Raw genomic sequence first — 13831 nt, 5'->3', positions numbered from 1 at the left:
TTCGGATAAACGTATATTCCGACGTAAACGTATCGGGACTAGTGGATCTACGGTTTACAAATCCTCCCCATTTCTGCTATGGTCCCGTAACGAACGAACGTCTTCAAGCTTCGCAGCGTGACAAGCTACATCGTCCATATTCTCATCCTTTTCTCAACTCTCATTCAGGCACGGTTCCTGAGGATATTATTCATTTAATTAACCTACTTTTTTCAATCTGCAAACCTCTCTTTCGACTGCGCGCGTTTCATTTCCGGTGTTCAGGTCTACGCTTGTTCATAATCTCCCAAGATGCCTTCAGACCTCTGGTCAGTTACCCTCAAGACTCCGCTGTGCAAAAGCAGAGAATACGGGCTGTGCTGCAAATATGTGATAGAAATACTGATTTTCGAGATGTCTCTAGCCCCGTTTATGCGGTCAGTTGACACCACCTTCGTGCTAAGATGCTTCATACCTGTGTTGGACGTCGATGGCTGGGCTGAACGTATAACGCGATTGTCCCGGCCTCCATCACCATGAACATCATTCGATTATAACCTTGATGCTAACGTTGATCGGCTGTAGCCATTCTTTGGTGCCCTAGGATGCTCTTCTGCCATCATCTTCACATGTTTCGGTGCTGCCTATGGGACGGCTAAGGCCGGTGTCGGTGTCTGCTCGACAGCCGTCCTGCGACCGGACCTGATTGTGAAGAGTAAGGATATTAGATCCTTTTTGCAGACCTGAAGCCATTCGGTGGAGGTCTTCCGATGGCGTGGGGAATCACGCCACGTATTCTGATTTGCGCTGACGCGTGTTGGATCTAGACATCGTTCCTATTGTCATGGCTGGTATTATCGGTATCTACGGGTTGGTTGTGTCAGTCTTGATAGCAAACGACTTGGGCCAGAACAAGTCGCTGTATACTGGCTTCATTCAACTTGGTGCAGGCCTTTCTGTTGGTCTTGCCGGTTTGGCTGCAGGGTACGTTCTTTTCATCATTTACACCTCCTTTATTGAGTGTCATTCAGATCGAATACTGATAATGCTCTTAGATTCGCCATTGGCATCGTCGGTGATGCTGGTGTTCGTGGAACAGCCCAACAGCCTCGCCTCTTCGTCGGAATGATCCTGATTCTCATTTTCGCAGAAGTCTTGGGTGCGCTTTCTTTCTTTTTAGACATATTTCTAGGCATAGTACTCTAACTTGTATTATTAGGTCTTTACGGGCTTATTGTTGCCCTCCTTATGAACTCGCGCGCCTCGGGCGCTGAGTGCTAAGCATTGGACGGCACGATATGAACATTGTTCACCAACACTTTCGCGTACATCAGATGTCGATCAAAGTTGGTGACAATGTGTTGACTAAACGTATAGTGAGTGTGAATAGTGATGAATTTATTATCATGTTATGAGCATCCCTTTAAATGAGCTAGGGTGGACGGCCTAATAATCCCTCTATTATACCAAGCCTGTTTCGTTCTGTTTGTGGTGGGAAGAAACATGTATCCAAACTCTCATTCTTGGGCTTACCTGAGCTTTGTTATTCTACCTCTCTGGGATTGCACCTTACTTCATCTTAAATTTTTCCTCTCTTTTTGCCGGTTTTTATTATACGCATGCCGCCTTCGTGTAGCCTCCTGCCCTTTGTTACTATGCCGTAATTGTTTTTTTGGTACCTGTGCTAGACGTGGATTTTGAATACTGTGGGCTTGATCATCTTAAACCTCGTGTGCATGTATATGTATGTGTGCCTCGTATGTACTGCAATCAACGCATTTTATGGCTTGGAATAATGTCTTGAGTATTGAATAGGATATTGAGAAAATTGTGGATTGAAAGATGTATGTAGTCTACAAAACACATGTCTTAAAGAATACATTCAGTCCACAATATTTACTTGTTTCATGTATTGATTGAATCTATGTATAAATGCTTGGAAAGGCGAGATCGGATAGACGAAGCATAAGACTTTGGGTGAGCGGCAAGCGTCGCCTCGAGACGTCTAGGGCTGTATATAGTCTAGCTGGCTCTGATTACCTTGTCGACGGAAAGCAGAAATGGAGATGGACACGCGGGAAAAATGAAAGCACAGCCTGCAATAGAGCCAAATGGGAGGAAAAGAGATGCATGAATTAACAATAATGCCAACTATTCTGAGAGATACGGGGAGGAGTAGTCAAGGAAAAAAAGGAGACACCAGGAATCAAACAAAGCAAAAGACAACCCGGAAACTCAACACGCCAATATGCCCCAGAGATTCCAGTGGAAGACTGACTTCATCAATTCTTATCAAGTCTGCGTCTCAAAGTCCGCGTCTTCCGCATCAGTTTCTTATATTTGTGTTTCTTGATCTTGAGTTTTCGCTGTCTCTTAACGCTGATGGCGTACATGGTTCTGTTTCTCCGCTCCATGAAAGCTTCCCACTTCAACTGTCGGATTCGCATTCTATCGAGGAAACGACTTGGTAATCTAGCAGATTCGGGGGTGTGTTGCTCTCCCATAGCTTCTGTCTCGGTTCCCGATGGCGCCTCCATATCTGTCACACGGACGAATGGCGTTGTGTACGCTTGGTAGCTCTTCGAACCGTCCGCGTGGCTGGATTCGCGTATCGTTAGGACGGTAGAATAGCTCTGCTCACTCTCGGTCCCTTCGGCCTCAGCATCCATGATTTTGGCCTGCTGGGCTTCATCCATAGGAACGGGCGGTGGGGGTGGATTGAAAGGTCTTAGCCGCTTGGCGAATTCTTGCACAGATATTCTCAGATCTTGCATGGGCACACCGTCGAGATGGGTAACATCGGGCTCTGCGTTGCTAGCAGACGCTTGCGTTACAGCCGCTCTAAGATCGCTATCCTCCGTCGATTGCTGGTGTTTGGGAATGGCGTTCTCAATAACGTTTACAGCCGAAGCTATCGTGTAGATTACGTCGTTTTGCCGAGCTTTCGCTTGCTTCTTCGCTGAAAAAATGGTAGAGAATGCTTCGGAGGTTGATGCCGGAGGTACAGTCGTGGTTACAGACATTGGACGGTGAATAGAAAAGAAGGAGGCGACATGGATATCTGAAAGCGTTTGTCCCAATGTAAGTATTAAAAGTATGCTTTCTGGGTAAAACCACGTGATTTGAAGGGTTGGCTCTCTTGAGTACCCTCCACAAAATGGAAAGAGAATGATTCACGAACCTTGAGGGTGTAAATGCTGAGTAGAAGGAACACTAGGAAGGTTCAATGTGTTCTCCGGTTTCGATTTATTTTCCTTTGCCCGGCGTTTCGATCGTTTCTCAGTTTCATCCTTTTTGGACGGGCTTACGCTTTTGGCTGGGGTCTGTGAGGAAGCATCGAAGCCTCTGGAGCCATCGCTAGGAGGAACTGGAGGTTTGGAAGACGAATATCGCCGCTGCTGGGTTCGAGGAGTGGAGAGATTACTGGCGGAGCTTGCGAGGACGATGGTGCATGGGCGCGGCGCCACGGCCGGAAGACTCACCGTTGGCGCTCGGGCCATACGGCATATAGAGGATGAAAACATTTTGAGGGCAGCAAGAGCTTTCAGAGCACAGCTCCTGTGCAAATTTTAGAGAGTGGATGAGAGGGTGGTGGTAGATCAATGTTCGCTGGACCTGAGGGCTTGTTGTGAGCAAGTTCTGCTACCGGGGAGTTCAACCACATTGCCGCCATTATGTAATCCTATAATCACGTGTACAACGCCGCATGACGTGACCTCAGGAACAAAATTGCATAATTACCCTGAATGCTCTAATACGGAATACGGGATACAACTTCGGGGCTGGTTGAGCTTCATGATCGCGGTAGAGTCGATTCATTTAATGGAATTCTCCTGAAATAAATAGCTCTGTGTGAAGAGACCTTATCCTGGTGCTCTCCAGAACACCTTGAGAATACACAGCCACGCAAGAGGGGTAACTAACTAGTTAACTAACGCCCGGCCAATTCGTTCTGTGTCGGCTGGTTTCCGTCTCAGCCCAGTCACTAATCGAGTCGTTCGCAAACGCGGGGTCAGGCAGCTGTATGAGCGGCAGCCAGGGGCAAGCGAAGACCACAACCATTAATCATGTTTTCATACTCTATCTTGCCGATCACTGCGCTTCTCAGCTAGCCGCTACCGCAGCCTCCCAAGTCCGCATGTTGCTCCTTTCCTGGAGAGACCTTGTGGAGAAACTGACCAAGAGCACAGAACAAGTTGCATCGTTAAACAGCAGCATTGAAACACAGTCAACCCATAATTTATCGTCCCAGCATCTAGCGTAACAATTCCCGAAAATCGGCGTGAAAAAGTACCAGGATCGAGTCCTTCCACTGCTTTAAAGTTTGAGCCGGTTCGAAGCTCAAACTCGCCATCGCGACCTAAAGAAACACAAATGATCCTCCCATAGCTTGCATATGCGCACTAACCCTGAATAGCTCGATAAGATGTCGCCTGCTTAGAGAATATAAAGAAAGGGGTGGTGCCCCGAGCAATTGTCTTCGCGAGTGCCGCCACGAGTCAAAGAAAAGCGCGCAAGGAGAAAGGCGAAAGCATAAAGTTCTATCAGACACCAGAAAAATTAAACGTATCGGGCAAGGAATATAAAAAGAAGCGGAGTTAGGCCGAACGTCAAGGGTGTAAATACGTGTGGGCATGAAAAGAGAATATGGACACAAGAACTATTACCGTCTGCAATGGATTCGAGCATCGCAAATGGTTCCCAATTCAAAGGGAGGAAAAAAAGGAAAGGAATATAGAAACTCCCGAAAACTAAAAATATAGGAACATAGTAGCAAGAGACATAATTGCACATGGTAGGATGCAAAGACGCAAATGCAAAAAAAAAAAAAAACCATCTGCAAGGAATGCGACTTTTTGGGTATCACGGAGCCTACAAAACAAGGTTATTCAAATTCTTTTGGATGATCATGTCCTGCACCGAGTCCATGGTCGCTTTTAGAAGAGTCGTGTCGGTGGCATTAGTGTGATGGACGTAGATTTCTCGCTCAGGCATACGGGTCATGCCTTTGAATCTATCTGAAAAGAATTTCGTTGCTGCCTGGTAGTCGCCGTCTGGGCCCTTGAAATCTGGGAAGTGCTTCGACACGGGTGAAGTAGGGACTTTTTGTTTGAAAAGGTCAATTTTATTGAGGAAAAGGATGACTGGTTTTCTCCTGAACCACTCCCCGTTGACCAGAGATTCGAAGAGCATCATCGCCTCGTGCATTTGATTCTTGATGTTAACGTCAGCACCTTGGCTATTTGCATCTAACTCGTGGAGATAAACTCACCGCAGTCTGGTCTTCGACAAGACACTGATCATAGCCGGATAGCGCAACCATAAAGAGTAGACATTGAACTCCTTCGAAGCAGTGGATCCACTTTTTACGCTCTGAGCGCTGTCCGCCAACGTCCATCATCCGGAAATTAATCTGGCCTAACTCGAAGAGGGTCTCAGTGATGCCGGTCGTGCGCAGTCGCGAATGGAGCATATCTTGATTATTCGGAAGCCATCCAGGTGTGAATATGCGGTCCAAGGAATTAAAGTAGCTTCGCAAGTGGTCAGCATATACTTCGATCCTGCAAACGAATGCTGGTGCCTTACTAGTCGAGATTGTCGTGAAGAGCAAATTCATGACCTTTTGCGACAGCTTTTTGAACTCCTGGATCCGCCCACATGCTCTTCATCGCTTGTCGAACGTTCAAATCGGTAAACGCCTCATCAGACTCCACGTCTGCCTCAGTCTCTTCTATGACTTGCGCGAATGACTTTTAGATAAGAAAGATCAGCAATCGGTATATAAGACGTGCTTGACAGCCATTGTAAAGGGGGCTACTGAGAGGACCAGGCTAACCTTTGTGTCAGCAGCCTCAAACTCGATTCCTTCAGCTTCCATTATATCCAGCAAGATTTTAAAGGCCACAATCATGTTTGAATAGATAATAGCGCGGGTCTGTCGGCGTTCGTCTTCTGGGAAACCGCCTGCATGGATGATGCGCATCTGCTTTATGATAGTAGATTTTCCTGATTCGCCAGCGCCTGGTTTTAAAATGTTCTTAGAAACTTATTTGATAATATGGAGCTTGTTGTAGTGCAGCATACCGAGTAAAAGGATTTTGACTGTGCGATCATATGTTTTCTTGTCCATCCGTATCATTTTGTCAATGCTTGCATTTTGTTTGATCGCCTGCCGCTCTTCAGGGCTAATCTCCTTGGATCCAGAACAGCCCATGGTGAAAGGCTTTTAAAGTCCCTAATCACTAATCCATCAGCTTCCAATGTTAAATCAGGGAGTTCTCGTCCCGGAAAATCCAGCCAGAATGGAGTTGCGAAACAAAATAGGGGGCAGATAGTATTGTTCAAGTTGCGGACATTGAAATAGATGTAGGTTGTAATAGCGGGGGGGAACAAAGATCTCTTACTGCAAGAGGCTATCTGTATGTGTATGAGAGATAGTTAGTTTTGTTCAAAAAGAATAAAGAGGTTCGCATACCACTCACCAGTTTAGAACTCAGAGCAACACCTGACAACCAAGATCATAAGACAACACAACAGAGCAAATAGGCAGAGTAATTTTCTCGGAGGCGATAAGGGGAAAATTATTGCAGGGGGAGTATGAGTGAATGGCTGGGTGAGGAAGATGCCAAATGGATAGGAAGAGTGAATGTAACCCAGGAAACACAAGCTTTACTGAGTTGAAATGCGGTCACAAGTCGGACGACAGGCACCCAGATAGACCAATTATAATATGTGAATAATGTATATTCACTGTTCAAGAGTGAAAGTGAATCAGATCATGAAGGTTAGTGGGCTTTGAGTACACAGCAGGCAGCCTTGTCGTCTCCTCGACAGCAGCGAAGCAGTGGAGCGGAATGGAAGGCCGCTAGAGATATCGACCGAGCGAGAAGAGTATGGTAGGAGATTTTTGACAGCCTGCAACGCAGGCTTGCTGCATCCCCTGGAAGTTTTATTGGGTGCGCCGGCGGGAAAAGATGCGCATACCCCGTACGCGGTATGGTCTTGCTGGGGTTGCTGACAAGTGATCGGGGCCGGGGATGCTTGTCTCGGTTGTGATGGGGGGCCACTTATGTCGCCTCCAGCCACGAGGTTTCATCAATTATGGTTCTCGCCTGGCAGATGAAAATGCGAAAGCTCGAAGATTCTGCATAATCGAAAGAAAAATAAAACAAATCTAAAATACGGAATCAAGGGAGAAAAGGCGCAGCGCGTAGCTAGTAGGGCGAAGTCAACTGGGGCCCAAGCACTGCGAATTTCCCCACAAACTCTTCCCTCACCCAAGCGGCCGAGTTAACTAACTCAATACTCCGTAGTCGTGGGTCTATTCGGCACATCGGGTGGGATTATCGATTTTCAGATGTCTTTAAGCCGCCGTCCGACACTAGTTTTATTTTAGTGGCAACAAAGTCAATGCTTTCTGGAGGCGATTTCGGAGGAATGCGCGCTTGTCACAGAATTGGGAACGGTGCGATGAGGGCAGACCCGTCTTTCGCAGATGAAAAGCCTAACAAACCATTGTTAAAGCAGCCTCGTGTCATGTTGGATTCGAGGCCCATGTTCTGCATGTTACATGAATGCTGTCATCCCGCTGTTTCATGAAGACCGTGGGGCCTGGATTGCGAAAAAGACAGAGCCAATCAAGCCGGTGAGAGAGTCGTTTCTTGGTTCCCCTGTCCCATCCGGGTCCTGGCAAGGGAGATACGATCTTGCTATCTCCGCCGGGATCCCTCGCTGGGCGAACAGCGGGATTTACTAACTTGCATGAAATTCTTTTTGGCCAGATTGGACTTTGTAACCCAGGGGAAAATCACCTACTCTACGGAGAATACAATGACTAGATCTTGCAGCAAAGCAGGCCACGCGAGCTCCTCGTCCGCTCGTTTGCAGCAAACAGGCGCGAGTGGCGATAAGCTTTACAAATTGCAGTCCACGAGTTCCAGGTCAAATAGCGTTACGGCCCGCGTCGCTCAGGCCTTGGCGCTGATGCAATCCCATATCCTTGGTCCGTGGGAACTCTATTATCCCACATTATCGAGTTCGATTGCACTCGACGGGAGCTGGGAGACGGTCAGGCGTTGAAATGCATGGTTAAGTGTTTGTTGTAATGTTGATAGATTTCGATAAGCACTCTGGAAGGAACAAACAGGCAGTATTTATCCCGCATCCGCGATGACTGCGATTCAACCATCGGGCGAGAAGCCATGCTTGTACCACAAGGCGGTCGATTCTCCTTAGCCAATTCTCTCCAATATTAGTGACGGGTACGGAGTACAGGAAAGAGCTAATCAAAGGCAAGACGGAGTACTTTGATGAATGTTCTCTGCCTGGGCAAAGCATTCAGTTTCCAGTCTCCGAAAAGGACGGGGGGAACAGGAGGAAACATCTCGACAGCATCAAAACAGAGGAGCAAAATTTGTGCATAACATCCTTGCCCTCTACGGGGTACCCAATTGCGTAAAACAAGTGGCAGATCTCCACATGGCAAAGGCAATTCCGGCATTGTTTCCGGATTTCAGGCATGTTTCAGCGTCCTTGAAAAGCGACAGCCTATGCTCTGTACTCTGGACAAAAGTATGCATCAGGGGCCTCCAACATCTGTCTGTTCTGCGAAGCAGTTTTTTCAAATGAAAGATGCGTAACTGGTCCACGTCCGTTAGCCGGTTGAACTCGGTGGGTATCTTAAGTAGAGCGACCATATAACTCAACGGGAAGCGTCAGTTGTGCTGCCATGTAGTAACTTGTGTACTACACGCACAGCAGTTAACTCTATTAACTAAGTACACTGAACGTTGCAGAAGCTCTTATCCTTGAAAAACCAAGACTCAGGGGCGGAAGATCGAACACCTATCAAGTGCCGGCGGGCATCGAGAATCGAGCTTTCGGGATAATAACCCTCTGTATTTGGAAACATCAGCGCGGTGCCGTCTTGGCGAGCATGCCACCTCAAATTCCAGAAGCTGAGTTCATCCTCCGTAAGCTTCAGTCTTTCAACTAACTAATGCAAGGGGTAGGCCCACGGAACCCGTGAATTCCCAATTATGATTCGTCGTGATCGCAGGGCGGGATCCCCATGGCCTGCATTTGGCTGTGTCCGGTTCAGACCGGCAATGAACGCAACACGTATGGATCCAGCGCCTCCCTGGGCTTTTGTCAACGTGGGAAGCAAAAATCAAAAGTCAACCTCAACTGCATGGGCCGATATCCGTTGTCGTTCTTCAAATTCAGTTGCATTCAGCTATTCCGGACCTCGAGTGGTGTCTTTTTATCCAAGTATCGACGAATAAGGTCATAACACCACAAGAAGAGAAGGGGAACATTCACTCCGCTGCGAGCATTGAGTCTTGATCGAGCCTTCATGCCCCTGAAGACCAGAGAACTGCAACTTCCCTTGATTCCGGTCCCTCTCCGAACCTTGTCGCTGCCCTTGTCCAACAAAATACACATGTTTCACTGACGTTGGGCTCGCAACCCAACGTTTGTGTCGTGGACTCTTGGGATTTGTGCCGCCATTTCGAATTAGACGTCCGAGTGGTAGGCAGGGTCGCGAATATCCCCCGTCACTGGTAGCAGTTGTTGGGAATGTGGCCATAATCCCGGCTTTTGCACTCTTCCAAGATTTTCCCAGGTTCTAGAACTCTTCGCGAAAAAGAAAAGGAGGGCTAAGTGCAAACATCAAGCAATGAGAGTTCAAACTCTTTGCTAAATTAATAGTTGCTGATGGTGTTGGAAGTTTAAAACTTTTTTTTTTTTTTTTTTTTTTTTGAAATACCTGCTGGCAAACGTTGTTCGATGTCACATCTTGGCCTATGGGACATACAGACAGAGCACTCGAACATGTGAAAGGTCAACCATATTCCCTTAATATATGGAGTACTTGCGGGCTACCATGCCAGATGAATGGTATTGAGTCCTCAAATGTTTTCATCGTGTGTTATCTGCTCTGCAGCGCCACATGAATGTAAGCAATGGCAGCGTCATGCTGTCCTCTTGCCTGGCGATGAAATGACCATTACTAGTTATATGGAGCTGTCGCGAGACAAGGGATCTGGCTTCTTCTAGCCAAAATTCAACTTCATATGTTTCTCTCCCAATTTACTCCACAAACAATATATTCTTTACTCCAGTACCCTTTTGTTTCCGTTTTCTTCTTTCCTCTTTTGTCTTTTTTGTTTTTTTTCCCCGATGATTCTCACCAAAATGTACCTTTGATGAGATTTTCCTTCTCCAGAAGAGCAAACAGGTTGCAAATATCACCCAGGGTATCGTGAAGTCGCACATATTATAGGCGAAACTGAAAAGTCCAAAGTTCCCCAAGAAGCTCTTCGCAGCTTGCGTCTAACGCGAGTTATGGGACTTTGCATTTCCACCTTGTGATCTCCAGGTCTAATTCAAATTTGAAGTTGCTGGTTCATCTGATCCATCGCAGTGACTTTTCAATACAATCCACCCTGCCATTCATTCTTGGCCTTGAGGCTGGATTTTAGTAAGTCATAAGTTGCACTGTGTGGTAAAGTACTTATCTTCCTCCCCATTCTTAATGTTAGGTATTTAGGAAATTCACACTAGGTCCAAACCGGGGGAACGATATATTAGCAGATGAGGCACGTTGGTTTCTTCTAGTGAATGCTTTTGCAATACCCCTTTAATGGATAATAGCTCATAATATGTCCATCAAGTGGATTTCTTAAATTTTTACGCCAGATAAGCCTTGAGGCTTTTCGGATCCCTTGTTCTGAACTACAGATGACGATATCAATACGGCACCAGTGGACTATTAGAGCAACAGCCTGAAATAGATTAACTGGGGGGTAACGAACAGGCTTAAGCAAGCAGAAAGGTTTCCCACACTGGGAAGTGGTAGCTACAGTAAAAATGGTTGAGAAACGTGATGGTGAGCAGCATAAGAAAGCAAGATGCATCTTCTTGATGACTATTGTGAGTGGGACACCTGGTAGCAGATATTGAAAGGCCACATTGTCTTGATGCAAGAGCCCTCCTGGTGTTGAAGAGGATATTGCAAACGCTTCCGCTCCGAGGAAAGCGGACTTTCTTTAGCTCAATGTGTTGAAAAAGCCATGTGAAAGATGATGAGGGGAAACACGTTGATCATAGAATCAGCATGGGAGGCCAGGACTACATTGTACGTCTTTTCTACCTATTTTGGTCTCCATGATTGAAGGATACAAGTTACATGGCAGTTTATGGGCTTCTTGATCTCCGGGAAAACAAAAGTCTCTCGCCCCCAAGGGCGTCCCTCGTCGACCTCCATGTTGAGTTCTATTCCGGGTGCACCTGGGAATTGGTGTGGAATGCGAAGCTATAGCTTTTACATCATGGAGCTGCTATTATAAATTTCTATCTCTCTTTGCCATTACTAGAAAAGGGATGCCACCATCGAATTGCTCATATTTGTATATTCCCGGCTACTGCGTGACCTCTTTCTCCTTTTAGACGCTTTTCCATACCAAATGCGTGCTCTCTCGATATCCGGAATGAGGTTTTGGGCCTTTTCTATATGCCCGGATAGAAGCATATGAAGCCAACACGGTTGGCTGGCTATGAACTAAACTAAAAATCTCCGCTGATGCGTAGATGCATTCGAATTTACGTCGTGGGGGCCAATTTTGAGCACGGTATCTGCATATTTCCGAACCTGCGCTGATTATGACTGGCTTGAACCCTCCCGTTAGGGGGTGGCCATCGTTCCTCTGGAATAAAAATAAATATCTTAAACACATTATAATATTACTGGCTCGAAGTTCAACGCGCGATTTTCGACGTGCTATAAATACTCTGATCACGATTTCGCCAAGGACGGCCATAGTGAATCTTGACTGCTGAAATTCCTCAGGTACTCGAACCTCGGAGAGAAAAGTGGGTGCGGGTGTGTGGGGTATCCATGCAAACAGTTCGTCTAAGTGATATGCCTCCCTAGGGCTCTACGGGCAACGCCTATATTTATTCCCGGGTCGAGACGCTCGGAAGGGCGATGGCATTCTTAGAGATAGAGCGAGTCTAGTGTGTATTAAATAGCAGGCACGGGAAGCTTGCGTACAATTGCTGATGTCAAGGCTAAATTTGCACGTCCTGCCTTGCAGTTTTATATTAAATCTTTAGCCTTGAGCCTGTAGCCTGTAGGGTCACCAACAAACCGAATACTTTGGATGACCTCAAAATAGTCAACGACCCAGCGAAATATGGTAGCCAAAAAGCTAACATCACGCCGGTGACTCTTGCCTGCCATAGCGGCCGATCTACGCCCAAACTGGAGTTAGCCAAGGCATATTCGAGCTTTCGAGAGCCGCCTGTTCATGTATGATAGCCATGCCGACGGCGTCGCCGATAAGCCGCTACCGAGGTCCCGAAATTTAAAAGAAAAGTCACTTTATATATAGACCTTTCCATCTATCTCAAACAGACTGCCAGGCCCGAGATCCCCGTGAATCTATGTTATTTGGGGTTGACCGTTGAAGCAGGAAGGCTGCGGAGAAGGTCGTGTCGAATAGCGTATCAGCTCCTCAGCATCCTTGCTGCGTTTTTGCCGGGAATCTCTCGTCATACTCGCCCCAAAATACGAAGAGATCCGGACGCGGAATTCACGATGGCTGCACCAATCGAAATCAATTTACCGATGGCATATGGTCGGTGAGTATCCTAAGGAGAACCTATCCAAATCAGGGCCGTATAAAAGGGCAGCCACAGATACTCTGGCAATGGATGCTTTTCGTTCACCCCAGCGGACTGAAATCTCGGGCGATTGAAATCTTTTGGTTAGTATACCGAAGCCGAGACAGAGCTATCACCAGGCGTGATACTTTGATCAACTCGTAGCGCAGTCAAATTTTATCAAAACAAGTTCATGGATCATAGATTCGACACCAGGCTTCAACATTCTCTTGAAGCCCCGGCTTCACAGCCTTTGACGGTGGATGAATTCGAGAGCCATGTGGACTCTGGTCCATATTCCACTAGCGTGAGTGCTCCCTATGTGAGATCTCGGGCCGCCGGTCTGATATGACAGTATAGGAGACGATTCAGAAGGCCTACGCCATCAATTATAGCCCTACATCTCTACCGAATTTCCAGAGTCCCAGCTATTCAACGCAAGAAATGATACCCGTGGAATATGTTGGTTCCACGTCGCTCTCTGAACGGCATCCTTGCCGCCGGAAATCAGCCTCAAATGCAAACGACGAGGCAGAAAGCCTTAGCAGTATGCACCTCGTAGGTATTTCACTCCAGATAGCAATATTCTCCTCTAATAAATGCTCCCACAGCGACGCCGTGCACAGAACAGAGCATCGCAGCGAGCTTTTCGCGAACGCAGGGAAAGACACGTCAAGGCTCTAGAGGAGCGGCTGCATCGTCTCCACGAGCAGTACCGAGAGTTGCTGCAATCCTACGCCCGTCAATCGGAAGAAGTTGGGAGACTAAACGACAGGATAAAGGAGTTGATGGCCGAGCTCGAAACACTGAAACCGGAAAATGCCATGGAGTTCAACAATATGGTACTGCAGCACCGGTCAGGGAATTTTGACGCGCTCCCGTATCCACCGGCTGCATTTTCAGACCATCCAGACCCTGTATCCTATCTTGCAATGCCTTCGTCTCGCACCCCAGGGTGAAGAAGCTAAAGCGATGAAGGATGAGAGACATGGGGGAACGACTCGCGAGAATTGTATGTTGGGATAAAAGTAGTCGTCGATCCTGAGGCCTGGGCCCCTCCTTTTGCGTTTCTTTTTTTCTTTTTTTCTTCTTTCTTGCTCGACAATGGAGTTTGGCTTGATAGGTAGTTCCAGAGCATCCACATTTCTCCCCTCGCTTTATGTATACATACATCGTGACAAACTTC

At 47.0% G+C, this 13831-nt stretch overlaps 7 protein-coding genes across 7 annotated transcripts; 3 read left to right on the top strand and 4 right to left on the bottom strand.

Moving 5' to 3' along the window:
- Positions 1–109: 109 nt before the first annotated feature.
- On the top strand, positions 110–1770 carry CIMG_09595 (V-type proton ATPase proteolipid subunit). The gene is made up of 6 exons (XM_001239973.2): positions 110–308; positions 404–416; positions 565–694; positions 807–963; positions 1035–1138; positions 1199–1770. Exons 1-6 carry the CDS (start codon positions 292–294, stop codon positions 1258–1260), a joined length of 483 nt encoding a protein of 160 aa, XP_001239974.1. The 5' UTR covers positions 110–291; the 3' UTR covers positions 1261–1770.
- A 90-nt stretch (positions 1771–1860) lies between these two features.
- Positions 1861–3588, bottom strand: CIMG_09596 (uncharacterized protein). Its single transcript, XM_001239974.2, has 2 exons — positions 3161–3588; positions 1861–3040 (listed from the first exon to the last, which is right to left on the bottom strand). The coding sequence occupies exons 1-2, from the start codon at positions 3501–3503 to the stop codon at positions 2262–2264; spliced, it is 1122 nt and encodes a 373-aa protein (XP_001239975.1). The 5' UTR covers positions 3504–3588; the 3' UTR covers positions 1861–2261.
- A 190-nt stretch (positions 3589–3778) lies between these two features.
- CIMG_09597 (small G-protein GPA2) lies at positions 3779–7127 on the bottom strand. Its single transcript, XM_001239975.2, has 6 exons — positions 6462–7127; positions 6064–6392; positions 5816–6000; positions 5566–5729; positions 5252–5510; positions 3779–5193 (listed from the first exon to the last, which is right to left on the bottom strand). Exons 2-6 carry the CDS (start codon positions 6191–6193, stop codon positions 4852–4854), a joined length of 1080 nt encoding a protein of 359 aa, XP_001239976.1. The 5' UTR covers positions 6194–6392; positions 6462–7127; the 3' UTR covers positions 3779–4851.
- On the top strand, positions 6585–7578 carry CIMG_12975 (uncharacterized protein; the record flags this gene model as incomplete). Its single annotated transcript, XM_001239976.2, has 3 exons — positions 6585–6592; positions 6814–6973; positions 7201–7578. The coding sequence occupies 3 exons, from the start codon at positions 6585–6587 to the stop codon at positions 7576–7578; spliced, it is 546 nt and encodes a 181-aa protein (XP_001239977.2).
- Positions 7579–8082: 504 nt separating this feature from the next.
- Positions 8083–9568, bottom strand: CIMG_12387 (uncharacterized protein; the record flags this gene model as incomplete). Its single annotated transcript, XM_012358751.1, has 2 exons — positions 8083–8970; positions 9301–9568. The coding sequence occupies 2 exons, from the start codon at positions 9566–9568 to the stop codon at positions 8753–8755; spliced, it is 486 nt and encodes a 161-aa protein (XP_012214174.1). The 3' UTR covers positions 8083–8752.
- A 1566-nt stretch (positions 9569–11134) lies between these two features.
- CIMG_09599 (uncharacterized protein) lies at positions 11135–11801 on the bottom strand (the record flags this gene model as incomplete). Its single annotated transcript, XM_001239977.2, has 2 exons — positions 11135–11296; positions 11445–11801. 2 exons carry the CDS (start codon positions 11799–11801, stop codon positions 11135–11137), a joined length of 519 nt encoding a protein of 172 aa, XP_001239978.2.
- A 1037-nt stretch (positions 11802–12838) lies between these two features.
- CIMG_12388 (uncharacterized protein) lies at positions 12839–13604 on the top strand (the record flags this gene model as incomplete). Its single annotated transcript, XM_012358752.1, has 3 exons — positions 12839–12952; positions 13006–13203; positions 13257–13604. 3 exons carry the CDS (start codon positions 12839–12841, stop codon positions 13602–13604), a joined length of 660 nt encoding a protein of 219 aa, XP_012214175.1.
- Between the last annotated feature and the right edge of the window lie 227 nt (positions 13605–13831).

The sequence above is a fragment of the Coccidioides immitis genome, assembly GCF_000149335.2.
Source record: "Coccidioides immitis RS genomic scaffold supercont3.2, whole genome shotgun sequence".
NCBI classification, from domain to species: domain Eukaryota; kingdom Fungi; phylum Ascomycota; class Eurotiomycetes; order Onygenales; family Onygenaceae; genus Coccidioides; species Coccidioides immitis.
Note: the sequence above shows the minus strand (reverse complement) of the source record. Positions and strands in the feature narration are given on the sequence as shown.